The sequence below is a fragment of the Ambystoma mexicanum genome, chromosome 3q (genome assembly GCF_040938575.1).
Source record: "Ambystoma mexicanum isolate Mex_15411 chromosome 3q, UKY_AmexF1_1, whole genome shotgun sequence".
NCBI classification, from domain to species: Eukaryota; Metazoa; Chordata; class Amphibia; order Caudata; family Ambystomatidae; genus Ambystoma; species Ambystoma mexicanum.
In genome coordinates this window covers 383,404,678-383,420,434 of record NC_090926.1, presented here as the reverse complement: position 1 = coordinate 383,420,434, position 15,757 = coordinate 383,404,678, and the positions used below count along the sequence as shown (strand labels likewise).

Below are 15,757 nucleotides of genomic sequence, written 5' to 3'. Positions count from 1 at the left end.
CATCTATCACAGCTGCCACCTGTGGAAATACGGTTGATGTCCTCTTCACGATGGGGAACCTGGAGAACTCATCTATTAGCACTAGCAGGTATTCGCCACTTTCCATTGGTCCATAAATGTCACCTGCTATCCTGTGCCGTGGTTTTGCAGGAATTTTCGTATGTTTCAATGGCAACAGAGGTTCTGCTGTGGTTGTGCACTGGCAGGGTATGCAGTGCCGTATCATGCTGGATACCAAAGTGTCCATGTCTGGGAACCATAGATGGTGGTCTAGCCTTTTCTTTGCGTTTTCCACACCCCTGTGGCCTTTATGCACCGTTTAGACGACTGCTCTTCTGAGTGCGGGAGGAACCACTAGCCTGTATCCTCGTAGTAGGTTCGTTTGGTCCATGACTGCTAGTTCAGTATGGATTTTGGCCAATTTGCTTATGTCTTTTCTTTTTTTAAACAATTTTATTGATTTTATTACAAACAAACCAAACTTACAGTGTAAATAATAATTTGAATATACATGGTTTCATTCAAGTTCACCGTTTCTCCCACTCCCACCCCCCCTTCAAGCCTACTCCCCCCTCATTTCCTGTTGCCAAATCTTGCAATAGGGATTCCTTCCCAGCGGTGTCTGTTGGATCCCGATCGCTTGACTCTTCATACGTGGGCCCAAATAGTTCAGCTATTAGTTGCATCCAAACTAGTAAGGTTCCAGCCTCTTCCCCCCACCACTGCACGCTTCCTGCCACACCGTGGTTTCTGCCTCTGCCCATTTTTGTAGATCTTTCTACCATATTTCCATTCTTGGTCTATAACATGCCTTCCACCCCATAGCGATTCTTCTCTTTGCTATAACATACGCCAGATCTTTCAATTTACTCACATGCTTGAGTTTACGTGGTCTAGGAAACCCACCTAACAGGCAAGCCCATGTTCTATCCACCTACTTTGATCCCTCTTTCTTCCATTTTATGAGCTATTTCTCCCCAGAATCTCTCTATTATTGGACACGACCATAACATGTGCACCATTCCAGCATTTTCTTCATTACATTTGGGGCATGATGTCATCCTGCATTTTTGAATTTGGCTATCCTTTGGGGTGTCATATACGCCCTGTGAGTTACATATAATTGTATCTGCTGCAATCTGGAGTTTGACACTTTATGATATCTTTGGACCCGCTCCCACATCCCGTCACTCATCGGGGCACCCACTTCCTCTTCCCAGTCCAATCTGAGTTGCACCACTTCCTTCCCCACTTTGGTCATTACCATCTCGTATAATCTTGATGTTTCATGTCCCCCTCTGCTATGTCATATCGTGTCTATGGTGGCATCTGGTTCATCCGCTAGCACTACTTCGGACCAGGTCTCTTTAATTCGCTGCACCACCCCATGATATGCAGTATACTGCCCAGCATGTAACCCTGTTTCCTCCACCAGTCCCTCAAACTCCAGAATGCTCCCCTCCGCCACACATCAACCATTCTTGCTATCCCCACCGGCTCCCAGTGTTTCCTAATAATTAGCCTCAATTGCTTTTCTTTTCCGGCCAAAGCGACCAGTGGTACCTGTGGGGAGCTCGGGGATGGATTCTCCATTAACTGACAGGCTCTCTTCCATATCTCTCACCCGAGTATCATCATCCTCGGGCGTCCTTCCATCTCCGACCTGGGCAACCATATCACCTCTTTTGAAGAATGGTGCGCAGTCCAGACGGAACAGCCTGGACTCCAGGGTCGGTGCCTCGGAGAGCCATTTAGCTACATATTGTAGTTGACTTGCTATATAGTACATTTCGTAATTTGGTAGTTTAATGCCCACTTTCTCATATGAATTCTGCAGCTTCCATAAGGCCACTCTGTTCCTTGTCCCGTACCATAGGAATTCTCTACATATGCTGTCTAACCTGGAAAAGAATCGTCTGGTTATCAGGTATGGGATGTTTGCAAAATAGTGCAGCAGTCTCGGCAATACCACCATTTTAAGCATCGCCCCCCGTCCCATCATTGCCAAGGGGAGCTTCGCCCAGAACCTCATATTCTTCTCAATCTTTTTAACTGCTTCCTCTGTGTTATGTCTATGTTCTGCCTCTACCGTATGATATATCTCTACCCCTAAATATCAGAACGTATTAACCTCCCATGGTATCTGAAGGATCGGTAGTTGCTCCAGCGGGATCCCTCTATACCTGCCGAGTGGAAATATACAGGACTTGGTATATGGTTCACAGCTATGCCCGACAGCTTTGCGAATCGCTCCATCACTTCTAGTATGTATTGGAGGTTCTCTTCCGGATAGCGTTAAGTACAACAGCATATCATCAGCGTACAGGGAAATTAAATGCGGTTCCCCTTCTATGGTGATGCCTATTACGTCATACTGCTGCCTTAGGTATATTGCCAGGGGCTCTAGGGCCAGAATATACAGCATGGGGGACCATGGGCATCCCTGCCTAGTGCCTCTCCTGAGTTGCCATCTCTCAGATATTACCGCCCCTGTCTTAACCCTGGCTGGCGGTGCGCTATATAGTAACTTAGCCCACTTGAGGTATCCAGGCCCTATGCCATACTTTGTCAGGGCCCCAATTAGCCAAGGCCATCGAACCGAGTCGAAAGACTGTATGGCATCTAGCGATACTATCGCCATCTCGCCCACGTCTCCGTTTGCGTGTTCAATGACTCAGTGGAGTCGCCTGAGGTTATTGGATATGTTCTTATTAGGGACATAATCAGTCTGATCAGGGTGTATTAAGTTAATGATGGCCCTCCTCATTCTGTTTGCCAAAACCGCCGTTAATATTTTACTGTCTTGGTTCAACATTGACAGGGGCCTGTAAGAGCCACAGTCACGGCCAGGTTTATTGGGTTTGGGGAGTGGTATAATGATTGCCTCCCGTAGGGACTCTGGCAGTTTCCCTATTTCATATGCCTCATTGAGCATCTCTAGGAGCAGAGGGAGTACTTCGTTTTTATACGTTTTATAGAATTCGCTTGGGAGTCCATCAGTCCCTGGGGTCTTACTAGTGGGCAGCTGTTTCACTACTTCCTCCAATTCCTCTAGGGTAATCGGTGCATCTAACTCCTCTCTCTCTTCCGCACTAATCTGCGGTAGTCCACTATCTTCTAACATTTCTTCTATTTCTTCGTTGTCACTTCCCCCTTCATCTCCATACAGGAGCCGGTAATAGTCTGCAAATTCCTGATTAACTCTCTCTTGGGTGTCTACTATGCTTCCATCATCCTTCGTTATTGTTCTAATTGTGGATCTAGGAGTCTCACTTTTATATAGCCATGTCAGAACTCTCCCTGGTTTATCCCCTCCTGCATGTTGCCTCTCTATGTACTTCTTGTAGTTGAGGTTGCATAACCTTTCCCAGTATCCCGCACATTTCTGTTGCAGCTCGAGTACTGCTTCATTATCTGCTTTAGTATTACCTCCCCTTTTTAACACTATTTTGAGCTCCGTTTCCGCTTCTTGCAGTTCGGCTAAAATCCCGCCTTGCAATCCTTTGGACTTAGCTATGGCTATCCCCCTCACCACCACCTTAAAAGCTTCCCAAAGCGTGCCCGCTGCCTCTACACTACCCGTGTTTATCTAAAAGTAACTTGCTATTTCCTCTCTCATGTCCTCTCTAAATACATTGTCTTTTAACGTCTCTGCTCGCAGGCGCCATGTCAGTATCTTTGCTCTCGGGGGCCGGTATAGCCATACTAGCATCAACGGCGAGTGGTCAGAGAGGACCCTTGCCTTATACTATGCCTGCACTATTTCTGTCATTAGTGCATGTGTGACAAACACAGTCTAATCTGGTATGTAGGTTCTGCGGGGCTGCATAGTGTGAATAATGTCTATCCTGCGGGTGATGTGACCTCCATACGTCTTCTAACCCAAGATCTGATAACATTGACTAAAATGTCCTCGATGCTGGCGTGGGTCTGTTTACTTTGGTGTCCGATCTATCTATTTTCGGGTTCAATACACAATTAAAGTCTCCTCCCCAAATCACCCCCCCCTCCCCCCCCCGAGGCACCCACTAAGTTTGCCATATAGGGTTCTGTAGTATGCCACAGTGTCCTGATTGGGGGGCATATGTGTTTACAATACATATCTCTCTGTTCTCCACCAGCCCCCTCATTACAACCATCCTCCCATCTGGCTCCACTGTCGATTGCAGTAACTGGAACGGGACATGCGGTGCCACCCAAGTAATTACTCCCCTGGCATAGGCCGAGTATGTAACAAGGCAATGTCAACTTTCTGCCTGCGGAGATACATCATAACCTTATTTCTTTTTAAGTAGCTATTAAGCCCTCTAACGTTCCAAGTAACTATTTTAAGGTCTCCCATGACTTATTGAGTCCCGCTCCTCCCTCCGGCCAATTTGCTTATTTCAGCGGCATTAGCCATCGGGTGCCACTGCAACTGCCTCTGGTAGTCCTTCCACTTGTTTGTTTTGGTTAATTGAATGGCCATTGCCATCGACGGGTCCCTTAGTGATTCTTGCGCAACCTCATCTAGCGAGAGAGCCAGCAGCATGGCATTTACTGCAATATATCTGATGTTTTCGTTGTCACATCTCTGTGTGATCGCCTGTTGGGCGTGTGGTTGTCTGGATATAAAGTCTGCAGGATTTCTGCTCCCAGCCTGTGCACGATTTAATAGACTTACTCTTGTAAAAGGATCCGCCATCTTTCGATCCGTGGAGTCATCTTGATGCGAGGGTTCCCGAATAATGACAGTAGTATGGTCGATCACAAGTGTGAACCGTTTCCCAAGGACAAAGTCATGAGAGTGCTCACAGGCCCAGAGGGCTGCAAGGCTTTCCTTCTCCCTTTAGAGTATGCCTGTTCTGTAGGCGGGAGGGCTCTGCTGGCGTAGACGACTACGTGGGTGGGCTGGTCATGCAAGTCTTTGGTTTGGGCGAGTATTGCCCCAACCCCACCAGGCTTGCATCGACTGATCTCTTTATGCCAGGAGGGGTTAAAATATGCCAGCTTCCGGGCTTCCGCCAATGAGTTCTTTCACTGCATCTCACGCTTTCTGACAGTCAGGCGTCCATTGGAACACGGCATCCTTCAACAGGAGACATCGAAGGGGCTCAGTCTGAGTGGTATAGTGTGGGAGAGACCTTGCACAGTATCCTGCCATGACAAGAAACGAGCGGACATCAGCCACATGTGTAAGATGTGGTAGGTGGAGGATCATGCGCACCGTGTCTGTATCCGGGGCCATGCCAACATCTGAGAAGGCATGCCCGAAGAATCTCAGCTTCAGTTTGCTGATGTTGCACTTGTCAATGTTTAATGTCATTCCTGCTGCCTGTAGCGCCTCACAGACTTCCAAAAGTGCCGAGTCATGTGTGATGCTGGAAATGCATTGGAGGGACAGGGTCTCCCTGTCCAGTAGTCCTTTTTCATTTGTGTTCTGCATTGTTTTCTGCCCAGGAGTCCATATGGGCCTCGTGGCAGTGCAGCTCTTCTTGTTTTTGGTTTGGTGTACAGACCCATGGGATACCCTTATGGCACCCATGGGTGGGGGTGCACTCCTGTGCCCCTAGTTTATGTTTTTGGGCACCTGTGTGTGGCCCACAGAGCAGGGTATGGGCTGGTGGCAGCTCCATACTGAATTTGACAGGTGCGCCGAGTATCCTCCATTTTGGGATATCCAGGCCCTGCCATTGGAATCAGTCGATTCCTGATAGGAAACAAGATGGCCCCTGTGGCCTCTTGCTTTCTATTGCCTGTTACCTTGTTTTCCCAAAATCCTAGGAAGCCCTGACTCTGGCCTGTTCCCCCTGACTGGCTGTTGGGTGGAAGTTCCCTATATGGTGTTGTTGTGAAGTCAAGGCCAGACTGGCTGGAGCCTTCGCAGTAACTGTATGTTGTGGGTACACCCTGTGGGTGGGACCTGGGTGAATGGAGTGTGTGACCAATATGCACTTCTTGTTGTGGATGTCTGTTTTCTGGTGTATGACACAATGACTGAGACAGCCATGCATGAAACTGGTATGAATGCAGTGTGTAGTGTTGAATGGCTGGATACTTGTCCCAATACACATTCCTTGTTGCGAGTGTCTGAGAGGGAGGAGTATGGCCTGAATGCACTGTATTGCTGATTGGCTGACTGACTGCATGAATGCCCTTCTGTATGATTGGCTGCTGAGTGTGACCCAGCAGTGTGGATGAGAGACAGAATAGTATATCTGGGGACCTCTCACCACTGGAAATTGTTCAGAAGCTGAGTTGACACTTGAAGAGTAACTGGAACTGCTTATCCTTGACGCCCAGCTGGAAGAACTGTTGCTGCATTTGTTTCGACCCCATCCGAAAGCTGTCGAGTTCATCAAGGACTGATCCGAGAGAGGACCTGGTTAGGCTCCCTCTTCCCGTGCTCCAAGGGACCTGGAAGTCAGACCCTCGAAAGGCTGCCGACCGGAGACGGGGACCACCGAGGAAAACGAAATAAAGCACCCGGACACCGACGAAGTCCATTGCCGTCAACCAGGGTTCAGAGTATCGCCGTAACCGCTGGAGGCCCGTCGAAGCCGGGTTGCCCAGAAGAGGGGACCGCTTGATGCCGTGCCACCGACAACCAGAGCTGCACGCTCCTTTGCCTAAGACTTTTGTTTCACAGATGCCCTCGTCCCTCGTCCGCACCGCCGCCTGCCTTATCCCACCAGGGAAGGCCAGGCCGTCGAGGAGCATCCACCGGTGGGTTTCCCGCCACCCGAAGACACCGGTGGGTTTCCCGCCACCCACAAAGACTTTGACGACTTGACGCCCTTGTCGGGCCACAGTTCTTCAGAAACTCTTTGCGGTCCTGAATCAAACACTGAGGTGCCCCGCACACCTCATCCTCGCAGGACGTCGCCGACGAGCACCGTCTGGATCGACGCTGTGGTCTCGGCACAATCAAACTTTTCATTGACGCCAAGTTCATTTTCTTCGACGCCTCTTGACAATCCTTGGCTCCTGCTTTAAAGGGAGTCACTCAATAAGGATCCATCAACGCCTCATCAAAGAACACTGCTCTACCAGGTACATTGGGGGGGAGGGTAGAAACCTTCTAGAAGGAAATAAGACTTATAGAACAATATATGGACTGGGCTTGTGATATATCTTTAATTTACAGGTTGCCCAGGTGGGGGGGGGGATCTCCACACCGAATTGTGACTAGTTGGTAGGGGTCAATATTCTGCCCTTTGTTCTAACCAACTGCTTTCCTCCTATATCTATGGTTGGTTACATTTATTCCTTGATCTGTGTGACATTTGAGCAGAGTATAGTTGATGCACTTCAATGAGATCTGATAATAATTGTGGTACCACTTTAGAACTGTATATACTTGCCATTGTGGATTTTCTGAGCACACTGAGTTATTGTGATAGTGTACATAACCTTGAATATTTATTATATAAAGACTGTATTTTAACTAATACAGTGTGTGGGCATTCCTTTGTGGGGGTTTGGGACTACACTGTACTTAACAACCAGCCTGCATCACCTCCTGAGAAGCTAGGCCTTGATTGCTCGACTAGCGCTACCCCATAGAGAATCTTGGCTGGGATCCTTTGTGCCTCTCCTCTGCCATATAGAGAGCAGGAGTACAGACACCCCCCTCCAGTCTTTGCATCATGTACCTCCTGCGAAGCCCCATGCACCAGAATGTCATCACTGTAGTTGAAAGCAGATCTGAACGGGAGAATGATTTGATGGATGGCCTCCTGAAAAAATGTGGCCACTGATGAAATTCCACAATTAGGCGTTTATAACGGAAGAGTGCATGGAGAAAGTGATGATGACCCTGGAGTCGGGGTGTAACTGGTTGAGATCTAGCTTGGAGAACGTCACTGCATTGTTAAGTTGGATGATCATGCCCTCTACATTGGGACCCTGAGGTCGTTCCCTTTGGATGGCAGGGTTGGCCACCCAGATGATGATGCAGAGCCGATTGGGTCCCCCTTCTTTGGGAACTATCACCAGAGGGAAGATCCATGGCATGGGGCCCTCTGCCCTTCCAATGATGTAATTAGCCAAGAGCTTATGCAGTTCCTGGGAAACTGCTGGTTGCAAGTGAAATCCAATCCTGCGGGGGTGTTGCGGAACTGGACAAACAGATTGGTCGATGTAGAGTTTGATGACAACCCCTCTGAATTTGCCTAAGTCTTGAAATAGTTGAGAGAATTTGCACTATAGGTCTTCCTTGGACAAGGGGGGCCCTGTTGCATTGCAGATTCTGACCACGCTCTTGCGTGTGTAAATCATGCTTCGTACGATGTGGCACTGTAGTATAACTAGATGAGGCGCAGCTTACTGGCCGTCCTGTAGCTGTGAAGGCATCATCATGTGGTAGGGCTGCGCACAACATGTATGGTGGCAACAACAGACTTCTTGTTGCGCATTGGAGTTTGTTGAAACTGGCCAACGACTAGGAGTGGTTCGCTGGTGCCCCATTGGAAGATGCATGTGCAGGACCTTGCGAGGCCGTGTTGAACGGCCACAAGCAGGAATACCCATTGACAGTTGCCCCTGTGTCAACGAGGAAGCAGTGGTCTTTGTTTCCCATGTTGATGAGAACTTGCAGCGTTTCGTCTGCTACTTGGCTTTCGTTGATTAGCTTGACATATTCGTCTGGGTACTCTGAATAATCCTAACCATAGACCAGCGGGTCACTCAGAAACGGATCCGTGATTTGGAAATAGCAGAAGCTCATCATACTCGTGTCCATATTGCGTGGGGGGATGGAGGGGTTCTTCATCCTGCCAGTATGCGTAGTCAGGCACGTCCTTGACAGCCCTCATGTGTAAGCACAGTTCTCCCCTGTACCCAAACGTGGCGCATCTCTGCCCCTGTGGAGTTGAAGCGGGTCTAGCGTTCTGGCACCACAAAGCCATGAAACTCAACCTCATAGGTGGGAATGGTCGGTCTTCCCTTCAGACAGTTTGAAAATGCCCCTCCATTCCGCAGTTGGAACACCTTTGGGTGAGAGCTGGACACACCCCTGTGTGCGGGAACACCATACCACATCTGTAACAGGATCCTTGTGGTCTCAACATCTGTTGTTCCGGTGGCAGTGGGAGGTCAGGTGGTCGAGGAGGGCCTTGCAGCCGGTTACCTTGCAGCGGTGTGTCAATTGCTGCCACAACATCTGTTTTATCGCCCTTCTTTGCCCGATGGTTCTCCAGAGACGCCACCTGTACATCGACCCTCTCGTACACTCTGGCGACTTAAATGATTTCATCCAGGGGGAGAGGCTTTTTGAAAAGTTGTTTGCGGAATACTGAAGAGCTGCCCCCTTCAATGATGCGCATCCTGGTGGCCTCATCGTCTGAAAACTGTCCGAATTGGCAGTGGACTCGTTTTTGTCGCAGGCGGATGACAAACTCGTCGACGGTCTCATGTACTTGGCTGCACACATTGATTAAAGATGTTGTGTTCGTTGTCCCTGTTGGGCGCTGAATGATTAGCATTTTTTTGAGGGCCTCTATCAGGGTGTCATTATTAGCTCAGTCCCCTTCTGGGATCGTTTTGATGATGGCCTTTATGTTCTTCCCGCAAGGTTGGTGAACATTTCTGCCAATGCTAGGGACTTCTCCTCACCTATGGCCTTAACGAAATCCTTGAAGTCATCCACCTACTCAGCCGATCTGGGGCCCTTGTCCTGGTGTGAGACCAGCGGAAATGGGAGTGGTCCCTGGAGGAATGCAGCCCTGGAGGCACTGGGCATAGGCGTCAGGGGAACACCATCATCTGGCGCAGCCTGCTCCATTGCGTGGTGTAGGCGAGCAAAGGAGGTGTGGTCCTGTGGTAGGACGCCGTCTCACTTGCCAGCTGCCGTGTGGGCCTCTGAACACCCACCTGGGCAAATGGCACTCCCTGCCAGGCCACGTGTGCTAATGTTAATTTTGTTTCTGAGTTCTGTTCACTGAAGGACCTAGCTGGTAGTGTCATGCGTGCCTCAGTGCTGTGGTACGTCGCAGGGACTGGCTGGCTTCAGCCATGGACCATTTGCTGGCACGCTGCGCAGCACAGAAAACCAGCGTGTCCGTCCCAGTACTGCGGTGTGGCAAGACGGTCACTGGGGGGGACATATCTACGAATGCTGGTGCGGCCTACCTGCGCCCCTCCCCGGAGTTGGCCCACTGATGTCCGTGTGATTCGCCTGGTGGAAGGCTGTGGCGTCTGCAGGATCACCGTGGCAGGAGCTAGTAGGGCGCTAGCATTTGATTGGAGGCTCAGTGCTTTGTCGGAGGACCGGCGGGATCGCAGTCATGCAGCAGGACCGACGGGATCGCTGAACAGACAGGATATGGTATGGCATTTATAACGCACCTATACACAAGTGTTTCAAGGCGCGACGAGGCAAGGGAGGGGGAACAGGGAAGACAAACAGCGATCCTACTAGGCCAGGTGTCATTCAGATTGCGCAAGTGAATGGGAAGGGGGAAGGGGAAAGGGAGAGAGGGAGAGGGGGAGGGGAGAGTGCAGTACATGGGATAATAGACTAATAACAAAAGTAAGTACGGCCTACTGGTGGCAAGTGCAAGGGTAAGTGCAGACATCCGCTGGTAGAGGGATTGTAGGGATACAGCGACAGTCCTGAGTGCGGGGGTTGCCAGGAAGGCAGTGCAGGTGTGTGACTGGTGGTGGAGGGGACCTGGGCCTGAAATCAGAGAGTGGCCAGGTAACCAGTGCAGTTTCAGCCAGGGGTTGAGCAGGGGAGAGGAGGAGAAAAAGCAGAAGCAAAGAGAAAGGTTTTGAGGTGCTTCCGGAACCGGAGATGGTTCTCCTCAAGTTTCAGTGAGGCAGGGAGGCTGTTCTAGAGGGCGGACCCAGCCGAAGAGAGAGATCTCTCATTGCTTAGAGAAGCAAATGACCCTGAGGGAGTTGGAGGCGGATGAGCGAAGAGCTCAAGAAGGAAGATATTTAGGAAGAGAGAGTTGAAGGTATTGAGGCCCCAGAAGGCCTTGTGTGCAATGCAGAGGGTTTTGAACTTAATCCTCGCAGCCACTGGGAGCCAGTGCAGGGATTTCAGTTCTGGAGAGATACGATCCCTCAGCTAGAGGCCAAGTCTCGCAGTCCTGTTCTGAATAAGTTGCAGAGGGTGGAGCGTAGAGGCAGGCAAATTTAGAAAGAGGCTGTTGCAGTAGTCCAGCCTAGAGAGAACCAGAGCTCTGGAGACTGAGCTTCTGGGGGAAGGAGAGGAAAGGAAGAATACCTCTGAGGAGGTGCAGCTGGTAGTGTGACTTCTTAGAGACGTCAGAGATGTGAGGAGAGAAGGAGAGTGTGGAGTCAAAGATGACCCGAGGTTTTTAGCCTCACAGGTGGGCGCAGGAAGAGAGCCAAGATCCCACAGGAGGACCGGCGGGATTGCCAACAACATAGGACGACCGATGGGAATCACTGGGATGGATGCAGGTGGGTCTGGGAACTCGTCGCCTGTTAGCTCGGGAACCCAGTCATAGACCACACGGACACTGTGGTATTAAGTAGGGAAACGGAGGGCTTTATCTATGCAACTGCACAGGCCACTGCCTGGTCCAGAACTGCCCTTTCCCAATTCCCCTCCTCCCGACACCCAAGTGGTCCCTCACACATGGTCAGCACAAGGGGGGGGCAACGCAGCCTTAAAAGGGAAAGGCTGAGTAAGTCACAACACATTTATCCATACAAACATGTTCAGTGCTTGGGCTATTTTAACCCACATACAAGCCAAAACTATTGCACTGGAGTCAGATAGGGAGAAATGGCATATGAGCAGGGATTTCACAAGGTGTGGTGAGGCCCCCTTTACGATTATTTGCATTGGGCCAGCGGCGGCACCACTGCAAACATGTAGGTCAGAATGCAGAAATCCAAGTAGCATCATTTTAGGTATGAAATAATAAACCAGTTCTGGCTTTCAGGTTCACCTCATATTGCAATCCAGTACATTTAGTCCTGAAATTAAAATATCTACAGCAGTACAAACTGGCATGCAATACAAATGCCAGTACTTTTAGTACATGATTTGAGAGCTCTGCTCTGGCCTGTTTTTAAGAAACGGGAGTGTGCATAAAGGAATTTTCTAAGGTGAGTTAAGCGAATGGCGTTTTTCTCCATTTCTACCTTCTGTGCTGAATTATTATATTCAGCAGTTACTTTGCTTGCACTTGACTATTCTGTGCCAGAAGAGAAAACATGCATAAGCCCGAATTCCGCTATTCCCATTTTTTTCTTTTATTTTTATGCTGTCAATAATATGAAAACCATTTAGTTTGGTAATTTGAACATGTGAAATAGTTGTGAAGCTAGTGATACTCACTGTGGTGCGGTGAATGTTACTCCTTTGCCTGTGACAATTCTTACTGGTAACTGAATGTTAAGTCATTCACACTGCATTTGGTGCACATAGTCGCAAAGACCCCAGCCATCGCATTTAGCAATCTACTCTTCCAAAAACTAATGGAATCACAAACGTAAACTCCTTTCCTTTTTCGAAGCACTTCAAATGTTTCATCACATAACACATGAAAACTTTCAAACAATGACTGCATGCCGGTACGCTTTTTTATTATGCGTCTTGGGAGTATTCATAAAACTGAAGAAAAAAAATGTTTAGCCCCACATTACTTTATGTTCTAGGATAATAGAAGGACATTAGGTTGACTTTTGTCTTTCAACCAGTTTAAAGCATTCCGTGGCATAGGATAGTTTAAAATTCGAAATACTCTGCTGGAGCATGCAAAATAAAGCACCCACATAAAATAAATATATTTCGTTCAGCTACTGAGCCCTTGCCCTGGGCCTGTATGTACAATGTGCTGTGCCACCATAACAAGAAATCCAGGCTGTACAGCTGAATCTGCTGTATACCTGGGACGTCTCTCAGTCCCTAAGAGGCAGGCAATGATGTACTCTGCCTATACTAAAATTGGTCAATCTAGCAGAGTAAGCAACAAGGTGGGAGACAGCGTTGTGGTTTATGGACTTAGATTTAAAGTCTGTGACATGAAGGCTATCAAATCACAACTCTGTGCTTTCTGTGGGGAATACGTGCGCAGCTGACCCATTGAAACTCGGGGGTGCCTCTTCGGTTGCATTTTTATTTTATAGATTATGCAACTGTGCATTGGCGACAGTGGGCCTACAGAGCGTATTCACATACATTTTTAGAAAATGTACACATCTGGACAACAGAAGTAGCAGCAAGGGTCGGAGGGAGCTGGCAGTTACATTATTCGTGAAAATGTGTTACTTCTGTCTGTTAATACTATCTGTTCACACTTACGTCTCTTGGAGAGTCGACTGTTTTGTTCATACATACAAGTAGCCTGATATCACGTGTAACACCATCAACCTGTCCCAGCTGGTTAGCCAACAACTTTGCATTTTTGCTCTTGTTAATCCACCCGTTATAAACAAGGTCCTACAAGTTCCGGCATGCAAAGTGATGTTGGCGGCAAAACCAGAACTTTATGAAGGTGCCTCACATGACACAAGCTCGCTTTGCTGTTATAAGTCCTTATCCCATCAGACATTCTGCGACATTTGTCAGCTTCTAGTCAGATCAGGCGCTTGCTTTGTGGCCACGAACTCAGGAGAAGCGAGGGCACCGCGAGGCTCCTCCCAAGGGCGATGCCGGGACAGTTTGCCTCTCCTGACCCCGTCCTCCATCGTGGGGACCCTAGATACGAGGAGGGACATACAGTCTGTAGGTGTTATTTGCCCACCCATTGACTGCTCATGGCCATGATAACCCCTATGACAATTCCCACCCAGTTTCGGCCCCTACCTGCCCAAAACATCTTGTGGGAACTCAGAGCTCCCTTTAATAGAGCCTTACCATCAAACTGTGCATGCCAGTGTTTTTTAAAAGCAGTCTTCTGAGAGGTAATAACAATTCTTAACCAGGTCTGCCTTCATCCACTCCACTTATAAGCACTATGCGTGTCCTCACTGAAGTGCAGTTAAAAAACAAACATTGGCAAAACCAACAGTTTTGGCTTCTGTATAAGATTTAGGCATTTGCCATGCACTGCTATTAGATGCCCAGGTACTCGTGCCATTTTGACCCGTTACCATCAATGGCCAGTTAATGCCACTACTGTAGTGCCTGGCAAGTGCCTTTCCCATGCCTACACAAAAGCCCAAACTGTTGGCATCACCAAGGCTTGTTTTTTTTTTAATGGTGGCCTTAAAAAGGACTAAAAGCGTTTAATATTCCAAATGATTAATTGGGCGTGTTTATAAGTGAACTAAGAAAGAGACAGTAGAACATATGGGCCAACAACGACCAGTTCAAACTTCATTGAGTAGTCTGCTGTGACAACATAAGTGAACATTTCCATAAATCGCGTTTGTCCAAGCAGTGACCACCTTTTTCTTATTGCGACACCCACATGAACGGGGGGCTGTGCAGCATGGCCGATTAAGAGGGCTTTGTGGAGCAGTTGGGGGACTCCAAGTTGGCACAGAGCTCCCCCAGGTGACAGGGATCAACACCCTGCGCCCCCTAACAGCGCCCAATAACAGAAACAGTTCTGGGGTCTTCTGGCATGACAGGGAGTGGGAGGAGGATTCCTGGGATGTGTGATATCACTTAGTGGTAGACATGGTGGGTCCAGTGTTGTGATGGCGGTCCCCTTGGGCTAACAGGAACATACGACCTTGAGAGCTTCCTCTCCAATCTTCGTGTTCTCTAATGGCACCATATCAGAGCTAGATCTGCCTGATTCTCACCTACCATGATGCCATCGTGGATGAAGCCACGCCTGTAGCGGGCGGGTTTTAAGTGTGGGTACTCCTCCGTGCTGGTGATCTTGATCCCCCAGATCTGCTTCCACGCTTCGTAGAGCTGTACATGAACTGGGTACACTCCAGAGTGGTGGGGAGCCACAGCATAGCCCAGGTCAGTGGGGATGCCATGCTCCTTCGAAGGAAAAAGAGAAACAGGACATATCATCAGTGCAAACAAATGACATGACAAAATCAAATAAAATCTGGGTTCTTCGTTGGACAGATATGGGGACTTTCTGGGTCATTCCCCAGTTGCCTCCACTGATAGCAAACATTTGGGGTAGGTGGATGTGCCATCACAGTGCTTGTGCTTTAAGGCACTTCCGAAATGTATGTGCACCATGTGCGTTTATTAAAAAATAAACGTTTTCAATGTAAAAATCATCATCATTTATAACTTCAGTAACAGAATATCCAATGCAGGGAACTGTAGTTAAACATATAGCAATTTCATTTTCAGGGAAATGAAATATCAGCATCCACGTTTTTCCACGTTGCCACTATTGGGTACAGCATTGTGTACGGCTATTTATCAAAAATACATTTTAATGTATTCTTATTTATAGTTTAACTTTTTAAATAAAATATTGAACGTGCTCAAGTGCTTTAGGTCAATTCTTTATGTGATGAGACTGATAGAAGTGAAGATGTCGGCACAAGGGTCATCAGCAATGAAGGATAGGCGAAGGTAAGCGATGGTGTTATGTGATAGTTGACTGCCGAATAGGAGTGTGTTTTGAAACATTATTTGAAATGTGCATTTTGCGACAACACGTTCAAACTTTCTTTTTCATATAGACCATTTTTGGATACCATTTTTAGACACTTGGAGGGGAATACCCGCTCTTTATCAGAATGTCACAAACTTCTCCCTTGGTTTATGACACAATACGAGTGCCTTTCATGATCTACAATAAAGCTAAAGACTTCTGATAATGAAATTGTATATTTGGCATTGAATTTGCGATTCAAGGCTTTTAACCAT

General features: G+C 48.2%; 1 protein-coding gene across 1 annotated transcript in view; it reads right to left on the bottom strand.

Moving 5' to 3' along the window:
• Nucleotides 1-15,757, bottom strand: part of NDST1 (N-deacetylase and N-sulfotransferase 1) — a 500,062-nt gene that overhangs the window by 213,981 nt on the left and 270,324 nt on the right. The window contains exon 6 of the mRNA XM_069654041.1: nucleotides 14,720-14,905. Coding sequence (XP_069510142.1) covers nucleotides 14,720-14,905 — 186 coding nt within the window. The remainder of the gene's footprint in view (nucleotides 1-14,719; nucleotides 14,906-15,757) is intronic.